At 37.5% G+C, this 16,964-nt stretch overlaps 2 protein-coding genes and 1 long non-coding RNA gene across 4 annotated transcripts; all 3 read right to left on the reverse strand.

Annotated features, from left to right (window-relative positions):
* Positions 1-497: 497 nt before the first annotated feature.
* On the reverse strand, positions 498-3,108 carry LOC110690355 (protease Do-like 1, chloroplastic). The gene is made up of 7 exons (XM_021867174.1): positions 2,957-3,108; positions 1,769-1,940; positions 1,528-1,550; positions 1,157-1,355; positions 818-964; positions 573-707; positions 498-524 (listed from the first exon to the last, which is right to left on the reverse strand). Exons 1-7 carry the CDS (start codon positions 3,106-3,108, stop codon positions 498-500), a joined length of 855 nt encoding a protein of 284 aa, XP_021722866.1.
* A 392-nt stretch (positions 3,109-3,500) lies between these two features.
* Positions 3,501-6,443, reverse strand: LOC110690365 (pentatricopeptide repeat-containing protein At2g30780-like). Its single transcript, XM_021867187.1, has 2 exons — positions 5,945-6,443; positions 3,501-4,885 (listed from the first exon to the last, which is right to left on the reverse strand). Exons 1-2 carry the CDS (start codon positions 6,377-6,379, stop codon positions 3,779-3,781), a joined length of 1,542 nt encoding a protein of 513 aa, XP_021722879.1. The 5' UTR covers positions 6,380-6,443; the 3' UTR covers positions 3,501-3,778.
* A 2,382-nt stretch (positions 6,444-8,825) lies between these two features.
* LOC110690366 lies at positions 8,826-12,814 on the reverse strand. 2 transcript variants are annotated; one of them, XR_002505083.1, is made up of 5 exons: positions 12,515-12,814; positions 12,061-12,214; positions 10,570-10,694; positions 10,043-10,135; positions 8,826-9,683 (listed from the first exon to the last, which is right to left on the reverse strand). It is a non-coding gene; the product is annotated as an uncharacterized LOC110690366 (long non-coding RNA). The 2 variants fall into 2 exon arrangements; XR_002505082.1 differs by lacking the exon at positions 10,043-10,135.
* Between the last annotated feature and the right edge of the window lie 4,150 nt (positions 12,815-16,964).

Raw genomic sequence — 16,964 nt, forward strand, 5'->3', positions numbered from 1 at the left:
CAGTTGATAAGTGGTAAATGGTCTAGGCAAGATTGTAAATGGCTGTATAGTTTGCATAGTTCTACTGTATAGCTGCTATAGGTTGTATAGGGCTGTGTTTTTGTAAATGATTGTATTCTTGCTGTTTTCTTTTCCTATTGTTGGCTGTTGTCAGTGTTGTGTAACCTTCCTAGAAGGTGCCACATTATTGATAGCAGCATGCTCCCTGCTTTCTACGGGCACCCCTCCTAGAGGGTGGTCTTAAGGTGGCTAGGGATTGTAGGTGGTTGGGTGCCTACCTGTGTTAGGCTGGTGTAGTTTTGGAGTTGGTTACAACTCTTGCTCTAGGTTGTAACTTGTTTCATTTTGGTAATAAAAATTACTTACCCAAAAAAAAAAAAAAAAAAAAAAAAAAAAAAAAAAAAAAAGAAATCCTAAGATAAACCATGACTCATCAGGTTTTGGTTCGAGGATAACAGGTATTTTCTCTTGGTGATCGCCTCGTAAAACCTCCACAGTCACCTAAATGATGAAACAATAAGTCCCTGCTAGAATAGTATAGATGAGGATTCAATATACGATTAGAAGCATACCTTATCCCCTACTTTGCTGGTGTCAAGAATTCTGTACAAATCGCTACCATTAGTAACTTTCTTGCCATTCACTGATGTTATAATATCCCCTAGTATAAGTCGTCCGTAGGCAGCACGTTTTGTAGATAGAAGACCCTGTAGTTACGTATGAATAACCTTAGTCAAATTCCATCGATAATATACAACCGTCTTTCAGCAGCTCAAGTGGAATACTTGAAGCACAACGGTATTTATCAGAAATGTACCGCCTTGCCAGCAGGACCTTCTGGTGCTAGCACAAGCACTTCGCTAACTCTTAGTTGCTCCACTGATTGATCTGGGGCAAATTTTATCCCCAAGATAGGTCTTGTAACTTTCCCATATTTCACAAGCTGAGCTACGATGCCACCAACCTGAAAATTAATTAAATAACAAAATATGTCATCGTTTTCTATCTCCACCTAGAGAGAAAAAGTAAATATAAATAAAGGGAGAAAAGATAAATTGAGAGAATATATTAACACAGGTGATGAGATTTCAAGAAATGCCCCCCGCCCCCAATAAAAACCCTCCAGATCTTGACAAATGCAAAATTGATAACCTACAGCATCAACAGGAATTGAAAAACCAACACCAGAAGATGCACCAGAAGGAGAGTATATAGCAGAATTTATCCCAATGAGATTTCCAGAACTATCTAGGAGTGGACCTCCACTGTTAACAGGATTTAAAGCAGCGTCAGTCTGTATAACATCCTGAATCGGACGTCCTGTTGCAGCAGAGCTGATTTCCCTTTTGAGCCCACTACATTTAAAACATTGAAAGTGGTCACACAAGTAGCCTTTTTAGCTTCCTAAATGCTATCATTAAAGGGCATCAGAATACAGTAACTTACAGGTTTTAAGTGATAGCATATAAACCAGTATAATTTACAGTATAGCTGGGAATTACTCCACAAAAACATGGTAAAACATACAAGATTGCAGAATACTTAGAAGCCTATCACCAATTCAATGTATGGCAAGAAGTTTGAAACCAAACTATCTAGCAAAAAAAAAAGAGATGAGTACATGTCATCAAAATCCTCTCAACAAAATCATGAAAGAAATATTAACAACCAAAAAGGCAAGACCATCAATTTTTGGCTTTTTGCTGCATAATAGGTCATATAACTTACTGAGTTCCCCTGTATTATAAGAAGGAAAAACAAAACTTACTGGGTTCCCAATAGCAAAGACTTTTTGACCAACAAGCAAGTCTGCAGAGACACCAATAGGTATTGGTCTCAATTTATCTTTAGGTACATCAATGCGCAAAACAGCAACATCTTTGTCTTGGTCATACCCAACAACTTTGGCCTCGTAAGTAGATTGGTCAGCAAGAGTGACCCTGTAAATCACTAACAACATTTGAAGTCAAAATATTATACTCATCTCACAAGAAAAAGATATTCTAAGTATTGCACAGCAAGCTAAAATAATTAAAGTAGGGAATGAGGGAACCAATCGAAGGGATGTTGTCATACAACGTAGCCAATGAGAATGTGACATGTGACCCTTCACTCAACTTTGCTTTGGGGGGAGTGTCTGTGGGCTGAGGTATTGGGGGTTGCTTAACCCTCATTCACTCAACGTTGCTATATTAATAAAGATTTCAATATTCTCCAGTTCGATATATAAAAGGGTAACATGCAACGGACTGCGTGGCTTAAGCAACAATTCTAGGGAATAAATAGAGATCAAGACAGAGGATTGATTGATTGACTGATGATTGATAACGGTTAATACAAAATTAGTGACTTTAGGCCACAAGTCTCCAAAGCTCAAAGCTTACAACTTTTCTGAATGCCCCTTCTCTTTCTTAGGCTTCCCATATATATAGGACTATTCTAACTAGTGATGTGGCAACTAGCTTTAATTACTACAAGTACTACATTCCGTCTTTTACCCAAAAGCACAAACAACAATCTCAGAACATAATTAAGACACCAACGTTGTTGTTGTGGGTGGAGAGTGCTCCCCTGTCCCTGCTGCTGCTGCATTCCCCTCTGTCGCTGCTACTGCCTCCTCTCCCCTCTGTTGTATTTGTCTCTTTCTCCTGTGGTAGGTGTGTAGTAGTGGTGGTGTGGGTTGGCTCATTACATAACACCTACATATACATAGTACATCCAAAGAATATATACTCCCTCTCTCTCACAATAATTATGCAGGATCCGAAATTTGATATTTGTAAAAAAGAAATAGAAAATTCAGGATTGCTACTGGGATGGAGAGGTAGCACTCATAGCAGCATCAACTTTAGAAAATGAAATAGCACTTTCAAATGATAGAAGACAAGAATTCAAAAAAGGTAAGCAGGGCTGTGACATAATGTGAAACATCGCACAACAGAATTAAACAACAAACCTGAGATCAGAAGCACCATGAATTACATGATAATTGGTGACTATGTGACCTTCTGTATCCAAAATAAAGCCTGATCCAGACCCCTGAGGAACCTCTAACACATCCAATGTAAACGCATCCTGTCTATCTTTACAAGCCAATACAAAATTCATAACCATCAAATTTTTACAACCCAGAAAACTAAATCCAATGTAACCAATGCAACTGTTATATTAATAGGTGGAAATTAAACCAACAGATAAGGTTGATTAAATATTGCTTTTAAATGGTCAGTACAAATTTATTATTCAGATTGTGGGTTGTCCAAAGAAGTAATTAGAACAATAAATGTTCAGCAATTTCAATGATTGACTAATTCTATAAGTCTTCAACGGGCTCCTGACAGAATTTTGGATCAGTGTCTTTAATAAAAGCTTTCTTGGTTTTATGATGGGGAAACAACTTGCTATAGCTATCACTTCAGCTGTACAAAAAATCATTGTCACCAAGATAAGATAGTTTGAACCAATAAAGCAACAGTCAAACTTTTAATGAAAAACATATGTTTTAAAGAATTTTAATGTCTGATTAGTGGATGCAAGCAAACTTAAAAAAAACCCATACAAACCGAAGTAACAGCGCATATGTGACAGTATATTACGCTGTCAAAAATAAAAATCTAGCTTCAAGTTGTACATTTGGAGAAGTGTTGGCTTGTTACATACAATGGCAAGGTAATGCTCAAGTTTCAAAATGCCATGTTAATCCCAATTTAAGTTTGCAACTTAGACCCCTCTTCAAGTAAGCAAGGTACATGATAGCCACTCATGAAGACCAGTCATTTTAAGCAATACTATATCCACACTTGCACATCAATCCTTTTACTTGATCAAGCTTATATCTAGAATCCCATGTTGAGTAAGCTTTGATCATAATAACCCATGTTTTCTTACTCGGGTCTATGTTGATCTTCTCCATTTCAGTGAGTACATTTTCCATTTCCTCCAGGCGGTTTTGTGATCCGAACATTACCATTTTGCAGTGATAGAGGGACCTACAAATTCTCCATCCTGCAGACTCTGAACGCTTGACAAAGTTAGTAAGCTTGTCAACAGCGTTAGAATGATAATAAGCTGTGATAATTGCACGCATCACACGCACGGTATTGACTACAGTGTGTTGATCAAAAGCAATATTGATAAAATTCTCCATCTTCTCAACCAGCCTTTCTTCAGCATAAACATTTATAAGCAAAACATTCAGCCATGCTCTGTATTCATCCTTGGGAATCAGCCTGATCAATTCATCAATTCTTCTAACTCGATTTGCAGAAGGACATTTACAATATGCGCATATCATGGTTCTTATTACAGACAGATCATCCTTAACCAAATGTTGTTCCCCCAGTTCATACATCTCTTCCATTTTCTCTAAATTGCCAGAATGTGCATACCCTCTTAGCATTAACATGTACGTGTTATTATCTGGATTAATGTTCCTAGTTTTCATCATACTATAGGAGGTCTCCATCTGATCCCACATCCAAGCTGTTACGTATCCAGCAATCAGATTATTATATGTACCCACATTAGGGGAGAGGCCTGAGTCATATATTTCTTGAAGTGTAGCTTCCATATGATCTATCAACATCAAGCGACCAAAAACAGAAATAAGAATGTTGTATGTAACAATTGTAGGACTACAAAATTCTTCCATCTTGAACTCCCGAAAAAGTGAATGACATTTATCTGGCAAACCATTAGTCATATAAACACTCATCAATGCGTTATAAATAGTAGATGTCTTAACACCGTTGTTTGTAGCTTCGTTGTATAGCTCCACAGCAAGTTCGACATTCCTAGCTCTACCAGCAACCATAATACCCTTAGCATACTCTTCACTAGTAATTGGAAAGCTTAAGCCAGCATGTTTTCTCCTCCAATTAAAAACCTATAATCAAAAATTAAAACCACCAAGCCACTAAGCAAAGCCAACATCCTTTAACACGAGAAACAGAATTTTATCACAAATGTGCACCTGACATGCTTTAAATCTACAGCTTTTAGAAATAATACTTTCCTTCGTTATCTAAATATTTCAAGTTTAAAAAGTTACACTATTCACACAATCCCTTTTGATAATCTATTGTGATTTACACACAAATAAAAAAAATCGTGTAGGTGCTTGTTAAATTCGTCCCAATATATACTTTTAAATAGTCAACATTCTACAATTCGTACTTATAGAACCAAAGACTTTAATGTTATAAGTTTTGCACGAAAAAGCATGAAACACTACGTGCTGCAATATAGGACGGAGGAAGTACAACTAGATTTTAAGTGAAGTATAGCTTTTCTTATTAATATTGGATCCTAAAACCACACCATTGCTAAATGATACAGAAAAATCTTCCCCGAACATATCATTTCTTTTTCTTAAATCTCCAGATTATCATAATTAAGCATTAACATGAGAATTCAAACTTAGATTCAGAGGAAAAAAAAAATAAAAAATAATTAATGAGTTCCTGGTATAATGCACCATCAGAAACATACATCATGTCAATTATAATATGAAGTAAGTTCAAGTAAACACACAATTAGTTCTAATATGTCTTAATACCTGTAAATCCTAAAACCACTCTAATTTTCAGGTCTACTAATTTTCTAGTTTAGATACTTCCATTATCACCACACCATTAACAAAACTGTTAATTTGTGACTCGAAAACACAATTACGCTCTCATTTCCTAACAAAAACAATCAAATCACCGACTGGCCAATTCGATGAAAACTCGATAAATCATTTCTGTTTATACTACCTCCTCATACCAAAGCAGCACAATTAGACACAAAACATGAATCTTGGTAAGATGCTCCCTAAGAAATCTAGGGTCTCAAACATAAACAAATTCAATTCTCTAGCAAAAAAAATACATTAAACCAAACAATTAACAAGCAAATTAACATAGAAAAACCTAGAAATTAATTAAAATTAAAGAAGACCCACCTGAAGAGCTAAATAGGGAAAATCACGAAGTTGACCCAAAAGCTCAACCAAAGCAGAGCCATCATAGTAAGAAGAAAACAAAGGAAGACCCATTTGTTCCAGCAATTCATTAGTAGTTCCAGAATCATCCTTAGCCTTAACCAACTCATCTCTTAAGCTTGAAACTTTGTGGGCTAATATAACTTTGGCAGTCGAGATATGGCGATCGGATGAAGTGAATAACCAGGATTGAAGCACGCCGCCGGTTCCGGTTGATGCAGATGGCGTCGAAGACGAAGACGAAGACGAAGACGAAGATGAAGAGGAATAAGAATGGTAAATTGATGGGGTGGAATTAGACGGGGAGAAGAGAGAAAGTGAGGGAGAAGTGGATGGTGGTGGGGGGAAGATTTTGTGACGGTAATGGCGGAGGAGGAGCCGCCATTGAAGCCTCATTGCTAACCAAAAAATTAATCTGGACAAATTGGTGTAAGAGTAATGCACTAAGCCACTAATGCCTATTGTATGATTTGTAATTTTGTATATATGGCCCTCAATTTTAACATAGGGGTCGTTTGGTTGGATCACTTGGAATGGGTTGGAACGGAGTTAGAATCCATTTCATCTGATTTTTTGTTTGGTTGAAGTTTTTAACAATGGAATCTTATATCTAAGGGGTTCTAATTCCGTCCCATACCCACCCCTCCCTCCCTAAGATTCACAATCCATTTGATTAGGGGTCGTTTAATTCACTAAGTTGGAATGGATTGATATGGATTCTCATATTTGGGTGGTAAAGATTCTATATCTCATACCAATCTAAAGTTATTTGGTTTAATTATGGAATGGATTCTCATACTTGATTAATAGTATGGATTATGAATCTTTAGGGGGGAGGTGGGTATGAGATTCCAAGGGAATGATGTGGAGTTAAAATCCCCCAAATATGAGATTTCATACTTAAATAGCCCAACCAAACAAATAAAACCACGGAATGGATTCTAAATCCATTCCGATCCATTCCAAGAAGTTCAACCAAACAACCCCTTAATGAATGATAGAATCCATTCCCACAACAAAACCAAACAACTTTGAACTAGTATGGGTTTTAGAATCCATACCTCTCTAGTATGAGATTGCATACACATCCATTCCAACTTGATGAACCAAACACACCCTTAACTCATCATATTCCATTAAAAGTTTTCAAATTCACCATATACCACTAGAGCTGTTAAAAGCTGACCTGATCCGAAATACTGACCCGAACCCAATTATTAAACGACCTGTTTGAACCCGGAAAAATGGTGACCTGAACCTAATATGACCCGACTTGAAACCAACCCTAGACCCGAGTTAACCCGAGTAATTGAGACCCGAACTCGAACATAAACCGACCTTGAGATGACCCGACCTGAACCGAACCCGACCTAAATCGAGATTGACCCAAACTCATGTTAACCCGTCAAAACCCGAAATTAACCCGACCTATTACTAACCCTACACGAATTTAACTCGACTTGTTATTAAACCGACTCGAATTTAACCCGATATGTTACTAACCCGACTCGAATTTTACCAGACCTATTACTAACCCGACCCGAAATTCAACCCAATCTATTATTAAGCCGACCCAAAATTAACACGACTTGTTATTGACTGAAAAGAATGGTGTCCTTCTAACAAGTGTATTTTTCTCATAGAGGGTTCGGAATTATTAGAAAGCTAATTCTTCAGTGAGGTCAAGTGATCGAAATTCCTAGGTGGGGCCGCTTCCGATCTGTGATATTAATGTGTAATTAATATTGCAGCTTAATCTTAACTGAACCTTTCGGATCGCACCCCAATCGAATAACCGATCTGAGACGACGAATCAATTCGAAGGATTAGATGAGTCATTAAAGTATTACGAACAAAGACGTCAGATATCGAGTTAGAGCGTCGAAATCGAGTGTCATAAGTCAAGTCGAATTTAGAATTTGACGAGACGTAGAATCAAGCAAGCGACAAGTTCGAGCCAAGCCGTAGCATCGCATTGCCCTAGCCATGCCAGTGCTAGGCTAAGCGGCGAGACCACGAACCGCATGCATGCTTGCGTGCAAAGCATCGCCCAGCACTCGCACATCGCACAGCACGAGCATCGCAAGCTGTATGCCATGCGTGTGTGTGCTGTGGCTATGCGTGCATGGTTGTGCGTGCTTGCTACAACACCAGCCATCGCAGCATCGCAAGTTATGCGTGCGTATGCGTGCTTGCTAGCGTAGTAGCACCAAGCAACAGCAGTGATCGGCGGACAATAGGTCGTTAGTTTACTATCTTAGGTCAAAATTACAATTTATATCTCCTATCCTAACTCTATCAAAATTCCTTTAGATAGTGGTAAGGTAGGGTCGATTCCCAAGGAAACGGGGATTTAGCATAATTAAATTGATGTATAGGATAAATTGCTAGTAACAAAGAGGGTGTTGAGATATAGTTGTGAGAAATGCTATAGTCAAACTATCAACTAATGAGTCTAACCACTACTAGAAAATCCGTCTTTTTGAGACGCTTTAAAAGCGTTTTTTTCGTCACTAAAAAACGTCGAGAAATTAGTGTCACAAAAAAGCGTCGCAAATCTCGACGCTTTAATTTGTTCAAATTTTTATACAAAGCGTCGAAAGTTGCAGGAGTTGGCGCACTTTATCAATTTTAGCGGCGCTTTTTTGTGTCTAGAATCTTAAAATTAGAGACGCTGTTTCGTGTCCATATTTCATATATTTGATGTTCAGTAATATGACGACGCTTTTTTCAGTCTATATTTTTGTTGGAAATGCTTTTTCTTATCCATATTCTCTATAAAATATCTAGAATATATTTACCAAAAAAAAAATTTCACACTGAAACTAGTATTACCATTATATACACAGCAAAATTAGGCCAATTTTTTTATTACATAATATAAATATTATAGTACATGTATAATTTCTCGTAGTAATGAGTTCTCTATTACAAAGGATATGATTCCAACTTATACTTCATTCGTGACTAGTTGTAGTGGAACAAATCAGCTAATTTCATCACAAAAAACTTCTATCAATCTCTAGTTTAGCTGCTCCTTAGTCTGCTTGCAAGGGGGCATAAAGCAAAGCTCACATTGTGACCAATCATTGTTGGCCTTGAAGTCACAACACACCCTTTGATGTTTCTGGATCATTGGCAGGAACTAGTGGTTTAGTGTGGCCTGGGATGACAAAAGCATATAAACTGTTTGAAGAATCAAAATCACAACTGCATGAAAACTGCAATGAGCAAATGCAAAAGATACATTTCTTTTTAATGGAGAGAGGGAAGCTAGAGGGATAAGAAAGAGAAAATTGTAGTTTCACACCTGAAACTTCAGTAGGGCCAGACACTCATCCAAGTTTGAGTTAACAAAGATTTTGATAAACCTATATAAAGAAGACAGAAAACCGCACAGCTCAATAGAAAACGGTAGTTAAAATATAATAAATATCACTAGCTTGAGAGCAATCATAGGGGGGATGTTGCACTTAAACCTCTCTTACATGGAAAATCAATTCAAGGCATATTATTTATTTCTTACTTGAACATGTCATATATACTTATAATGGACATGGGATTGCATCAACCAAATCAGCAGCCACCTTGCTCTTTTGACATCTTGCTAAAATAATTTCCTCTTACGCTTTACACCTCTTGCTGATAAATTGCCTTAGTGTATGTAACGAATCCTTCCCCTGTTAAGTCACTTCATATTCTGTAAAGCACCAAAATCAAGCATTTCAATGCAAGAACACAACCATAGTTCTTTAATTAATAAATATATAATTAACTAGAGGAAAAATATACTAAAACAAATAAGAAAAGCCAGAGTATTCATTTCAGCAAGCCCACCCAACTCAACAAAACAACCCACACAATCCAAGTAAAAATAACAGTCCGCTGCGATAGAATCAAGTCAGCAGACCACAGAATTTCCAGAAGGCATAACTCCTAGCACAAAATTCCAAATTGAGAAATTCTTGAGCCTAGATTGGATAACTTTTTGAGATCAATAACTTTTATGAAGGGACCCACCACGACTAGCAGCAACCTACGTATGAATTCAATTTTTACCTTGCGGGACCGATAAACAAACCTCAAGCAGTGGCAGCCCACAGAGTAGTGACAATAATAACTCAAGAATAATTGTAGAGAACACCCATCATTCTACAATGAATATAAGAACGAGTATGAGAGCACAATAGCACACACTCTAAATATGCCAGAGCTGAAATTTGAATAGGAAGATAAAAATATAAAAGAATACTAAAATGTAGTTGAGAACTATATAATCAAAAGTATATATAATTCATTGTCGCACCCCACTAAACACCATACACCGAAAATGGGTGCAGTGTTTAGCACTCAAGAGACTATTAAAGTGCAAGTTGATGTGAATTTTTATCCATTTGATAGCAGCTTATTTGATCAACTTATTGATAACAGCTAGTTGCCATTGTAAAAGATACTAAAAGCCAGCAAGCATAGGAAAAGTCATATTTTTTTTCATTATGAACATAATTTTGTAGGGGGTTTAAAACTTTCTTTTCTTGTAAATACACAAAACTGACATGTATTCTGTAAAGTGGTAAAAAACTTACATGTATCTTGTAGTGTGGTACAGCCAATGACTACACCTTAAGCTTCTCAAAGCTATTTCTTTTGATGGATGAATGTTTGGCCACATATCCATGTCAAGATCATAGACCATAATGTGAGAGGCCACCTGAGCCAGAGATACCATTTACAAAAGAGAAAAAGATCAAAGAATGTTGACTTTTACCTAAAAAATCGTAATACATACGGAATCAAAAACAATTAAACAAAGTAAAAACAATTTATCGTAAAGAGGCTATCAAACAAGTCTAAACTCATCATAATCGTGCTTCAAACGTAGAACAAAAAGCTAAATTTTCAGAATTGACATAAAATAGAAGCACAAAAAACATAATAATACTTTGTATACATGAAAAAACCTTGAAATATCTACTGTCTATGAATCAAATATCTAAACAATACAGACAAAGCAAGTACTAACAGGAAGGTAAATTCATTAGGATTATTGTAATAAATAATTTCACGCAACCACTAATAGTGGGAGACAGACAAAAGAAGCCAAGTACAGAGGTCTCCCAAACTAATGTGACTCTATTATAAGGTTACAGAAGCTAGCAGCACAAGCAAACTTTCTAGAATAAGCACAACAAAAACAATCTTGTTCTCCCATTTTTTTTATACTCCATAATAAAGATATATAGCCAGTTAACAATAGAAAGTAAGTTGTCTTAGAAAAAAGAAAAAAATAATTGACATGGTAAAAAAGAAAAATTTAATAAATACATCATCCATGTTTAAGGGTAGAGAAAACCAAATAGACTATTCCTAAGCAATTAATAGTAGTAGTCATATTCAGACATGCTAAGAAAATAAATATAAATATGCAATCCAAATCTTGTATCTAGAAACTTAGCTTGAGTTGACCAAAAGTAGTAGTCATACTCGTATATAGAAACTTAGCTTGAGTTGACCAAAAGTAGCAACATAATTCAGACAACATTGAGAATCAATCAATCATTACCTTCATAAGATATTCACAAGTAATCTGGATCTCTCAATTTGTAAAGAGATGCACGAAGGTCAAGTAAGATATGTAGGACGGTAATACAAGGTCTTCAATTCAATATCTTACTAGCATCAAAAAGAGAAAGATTATGCACCATGGGGCATTTTAGGATCAAATAGATAAACACGCAGAGCTTACTTGAACTAGGCACCACAACAACAGAGGTAACAAGTGCTATATGAACTGTCAATTCAGTTAAAACAAAAGTATTATTTGAACAAAATTAATGCAAATCAATATAACCAAAATTATGAAGCTGAGTATTTTAGAATCTAAAAACTAAATCTGAAATAATTCTGCAATAGAAAAAAAAAAAAAAAAAACCTAACATCAAGAACTCTTCTTCCCAGAAAAATGAATTCATCTCAACTAGTTGCGAAATCACCAATAATAAATCACATCAAAGCAACAAAATAGAAATCAAAGTTTCATATCATTTTTATAAACTGCAAATCGCAAAGAGACATACATTTAGCAATTTTCGCCCTTGCTGTTAGAGACCCGGCGATTCTACTGCACACCATTTTCCTAGAATATAATGAGAAGGTGATCTTCGGTTTCAAAAAACCCCTTCTTTTACTTCTATTCGAGGGCCAAACTCTGCTTTGGTCCAACCAATAACTCTGATAGAATGGAGTAACAAAATCAATGTCAAGTTTTTGATGCGTACAGAAATAGATCTAAACAAATTAATGAAATTAGAAATCCAGTAAATCACTAACGTGTATGAAAATATCTAGAAACTAATAGATTAAATTGTAGAAACAGAAATTAAACAAGATCTATAACCTAGGGTCTAAAAAACGAGTAAAATTGGGTAATTGCAACTTGCAAGTATCAATTAAAATCACACAAAAAATGAAAGAAGCAATTTATATCTATTAAGAGTTAAAAATTAACAAAGATTCATGTAAAAATGTAACCTGTGAGGAGAACAAGAGCAATGGCTATCGCAAATCGAATTTGAATGCAAACCATTAGATCTGATAGAAAAACAATAATTTTCGGCATGATATATAAATTATTGTGATAGGTTATGTTAAACGCGAGAAAGAGGATCTGAATTTGCACTCTACGCCATGACTCCATGAATCTCTGTAAAGAACTCAGATCTAGTGAAGGAAAAAAGAAGATAGTAGTTTTCGAGGTGTTCGGATACGAGGAGTTGGAGGGTTTCCTGATGTTGGGCGATTTTTGTGAATGCGGTACAACTAATTAGGTTCACGTACGGGCCACATGTTAGTGTCCAGACGCTTTTTGTAGTCTAAAATTACTTACGACCGTAAAAAGCGTCGAGGAAACGCGGACACCATAATGAGCTGTTGACGCCCTTGCTTTGGCGTCGAGGCTATAGTGTCGAGAAAACACTCATTTTGTAGTAGTGAACATAAACTAAAACAAGTGGTAAGAAAAAGCACTACTATATGCAAGTCAAGGATTAGATTCAAGAGATAACAAAGGCAAAAGCACTAGGGAGAGGGGGATTCAATCATGAACAATGAATACTAATGAAAATCGATAAGGAACCAATTCTAGGAGTATAAACTCTACCTAAGATAGTTCATTCTCATGCAACTACTCAAGCAAATCGATGAAATCATTCACACCTAGATTAAATCATTCTCATGCATTCAATCAAGGGCTAGACTCTTGGGATTAGAGGTGCACACACTAACTCCAAGCATATTTTCACTCAAATCATCAACTCAAGAATAAATCCAAATCAACAATCAATAGATAATCAAATACACATGATTTTCACCCCCCTTCCCTAGTTAAAAACCTAAGCTAGGAGAAAAGGAAAAGCCATAACAACTAACATAAGCATATATTCAATATCAACACAACTTAGCATGATTCTAACTTGAAGGGAAATCAAAGAAACTAATAAAGCTTTAATATTTATGAAGGAAAACTCAAGTAAGAACAATAAAACTAAGGAAATCAAAACTAAAGAAACAAAAGTAAAGATTGATATTATAAAGATGAAAGATTACCAAATCATCAAAGTAGTAGCAACAATCCACAAGAAAGCTTGAATATTTGATTACAAGGATTAAACCATGAAAGATAAGTGTTTTTCTCTCTCTAGAAAACCTAGATTTTCTCTCTCTAAGAATTGTTTCTCATGTCAATGGAATAGTTTCCTAAAAAATTCAAGCCAAGAGGTATTTATAGTCTTCTCTAAAAATAAGGAGAAATGGGCACGAGAGAGGGCTCTCCAGCCAGCAGTCGCGCCCTCTCCAAGCTGGGTGCGAGCTTCGCCAGACCCGCAGTGCCGCGCCCGCGGGGGGGTCCAGGCCGCGCCCGCGGCTGGCCATCTCTTGGGCATCTCCACCTTGTATGCAAATTTTGCTTGAAGCCCTGTCCGCGCCCGCGGCTATCTGTGTCGCGCCCGCGTCCCTAAGCTGCTGCGCGCGCTCTCCTTCCTGGCATCTCCACTCCCTTGGCAAGCTTCCTAGCAACTCTATTTCAACTGTTGATCCGAGAATTGCTCGCGAGCGCTAGGGACTGTCAAAACACACAAAAAGGTAGTGAAAGTAAAAGAAAAGACGAAATAAAAGAGGAAACACGAGAGGGAGCTAAAGTATCTCAAATCGAGATAAAATGAGTAAGAAAAGGCATGAGCAAGCGACAATTCCAGGTGAAATCTCTAATGAAATAGGGCGAAATAGTGGCATAAACGCCACACATCAAAATCCCCCACACTTGCCTCTTGCTTGTCCTCAAGCAAAACCAAAAAGAAAAAGATAAAACTAACACCACAAAGATGAACATAATATGGCATGGCTTTGGAAAAACACCATTAGATTTCAAAATGGACAATTGCTCTGTTCGGACTCAACCATGATAAACAACATCAGAGAATATTAGCCATACTCAACTGCATGATGCATGCACGCCTTAAGATGCTAAAGAATGCAAGAGTCAAGTCTAAGCCAAGCATAGAGAACTAATGAGTCATCCTCCTCCCTAGTCCCCTCTAAAACGGTCCGCGTTCCCCCCACTAGCTTCAAATCGTCCCCCTAGGTGGCTCCTCATGATTCCACGAAGGAACCGGAAAAAGAATTAATTTGAGGAGGTAAAAGATCATCCCGACATCTCATCTATACAAGCTCTTTCCATAGGGTTGAAAACCATCTCCCTCCACCGGTTATTGACCACGTACTCCTGAGGTCAAAGGGGCTTTACACGGGTTGTAATGACACGGGTTAAGGTAGAGGTCGGAAGAACAATTTGAAATAGTGGCGCTAATTCCTAAGTGAAGTAAGAGGAAGGGCAACCCTCAAGATCAAAACTCAAAACACAACAACAACTCAAACGATCATCCAAACATTTTGATTTCATTCGCATCACTAACCTTATTCAAGGATTTACAAGATAGATCAACTTCTCATTTTCACAATTTTTTTTTTTTTTTTTTTTGGCAACAATCCCCAAGTTTTTCTTGCATGTTAGACTTTTCATCACAAGACTTTGCTCCAAACCAATTTCAAAGAAGAATCTTGCTCATACTCACTACACTCTTCGTACTAGCCTTACAAGCCCAATGCTTCACTAACTAAAAGGGTTGGTAAAACTTAGGTTGTTAAGCTAATGGGAAACATAAGGCTCAAATTGGTTGGCAAGGAGGATGATGCAAAAGAGAAAATCAAATTTGTAACTAAATAGAAGAAAATATAAATGAAAATGAGAAATGGTGCCCTTTTCCTACCTCAAAAATCCACGGTCACGATCTTGGGAGCTAATAAACAACACAAGGATTCAAGCATGCATAGATGAGGATCTTAAAATCGTCGCTCAATAAGTTGATGAAGGCTTGAACAAAATGAACCTCACTAGGGATGAGAAGGGTAAGCAACTACCAACTAGGGGGCTTCAAATCCACCATGAGGAGAAACTCCATCTTACCACAAACCGTGAACTAAGGGTTCAAACGCCATCACTAGTTCTTGCCCTTGCTACCTTGACTAAGACTCGACTAATTCAATCAATAACAATCTCGAAATGTGCATCTCATCATAAGGTTAAGTATAAGGACAAACATTCTAGGATGCACCATCACGGAGATAGAGTCCAAACGTAGCAAGCAAGTTCCAAGATACTACCATATCATCATGCCATAGTTATGCCTATCACACAAACGAAAGAGGAACAAAAGAGGAAAGGAATCAAAAGTGTTCATACAAGAGGCGTAAAGATTCAAATTAATCCCAATCGACATACAAGTGATTGTTCGGTATCAATACCAACGATCCCAGGTTCCTTAGAACCGCATGCAAACATCCTCGAACCATTCAACTCCTTCCTAAGCTAAATCCTAAACTAAACACAACACGAGAAGGAAAGATCTCACCCACGTCTCTTGAAGAAAGAATAAAGCAACCATGCAATTTACCGTGTCTCCACATGTCGCTTCCAATTTCTTCCAAGCTACAAGAGAGAGAGAAAAAAAAAGAAGAAAAATGAGACAAACACTACAAAGAAAAAGAAGTTAGTACTAAAGAGAGAGAGAAAATCCATGAACTCAATCATTTGGGTATGACCTACTACCCAAAAACATACCATCATCAAGAAATCATCATCATCATCATATTATCATCATTATAGAAATGGACCTCATAGACACCAAACAACAACAACAATGCTACCAACACACCTAAACCCAAACCCCCTAAAAAGTCCCATGAGTTCTAGGTGCTTTTCCCCCACACTTAACTAAAGCATTCCCTAACACTCTCCTTTGACTCAAGCACCCCCCCCCCCCACACTATAGTAAAGCATCGTCCCCGATGCTTGACAAAAACATGGAATAAAAGGGAGGGGCAACAAAGGGAGGGAACAAAAAGAACAAGGGGGAAACTAATGGCCACTAGGGCCGACACCATCGTTATCCGCATTCCAACTGTTGTAAGAGAAACCCGAGGGGGGCCCATAGAGGTCCCAACCTCCGGAGTAGCCAGGTGGCCACCCATAATGACCTTTGAAGAGGTCAAGTTGGGATGCGGATAATTGGTCATATGGTTCGGGTTGGACAAGGGGTGCGGGGTGAGAGGGATCGACATAGGGGTAGTTAGGATCACCCCTGTAATCACTCCCACCCGAAACCCGGTAATCATAATGACCAGACTCATCGGAGAAATCGTGCCTAAGTACATTAGGGTCTGAAGACCCTTGCCAATAGGGGTACGTGGGTTGGTTGTCACCCCCCTAAGATGGCACGGGCCCTTGTTGGGCCGGCACATATGGGTAGTTAACCGGGGGGGCGACATCCCCTCTACGTACACTCAAATCATACAAAGTGTTGGTTTGGTAAAAAAGGTGTTGGTGGGAAGCAAACATACCTTGCATGCCAAGTTGCATGCTTTCCAT

Source organism: Chenopodium quinoa, unplaced genomic scaffold (assembly GCF_001683475.1).
Source record: "Chenopodium quinoa cultivar QQ74 unplaced genomic scaffold, ASM168347v1, whole genome shotgun sequence".
Lineage (NCBI taxonomy): Eukaryota > Viridiplantae > Streptophyta > Magnoliopsida > Caryophyllales > Amaranthaceae > Chenopodium > Chenopodium quinoa.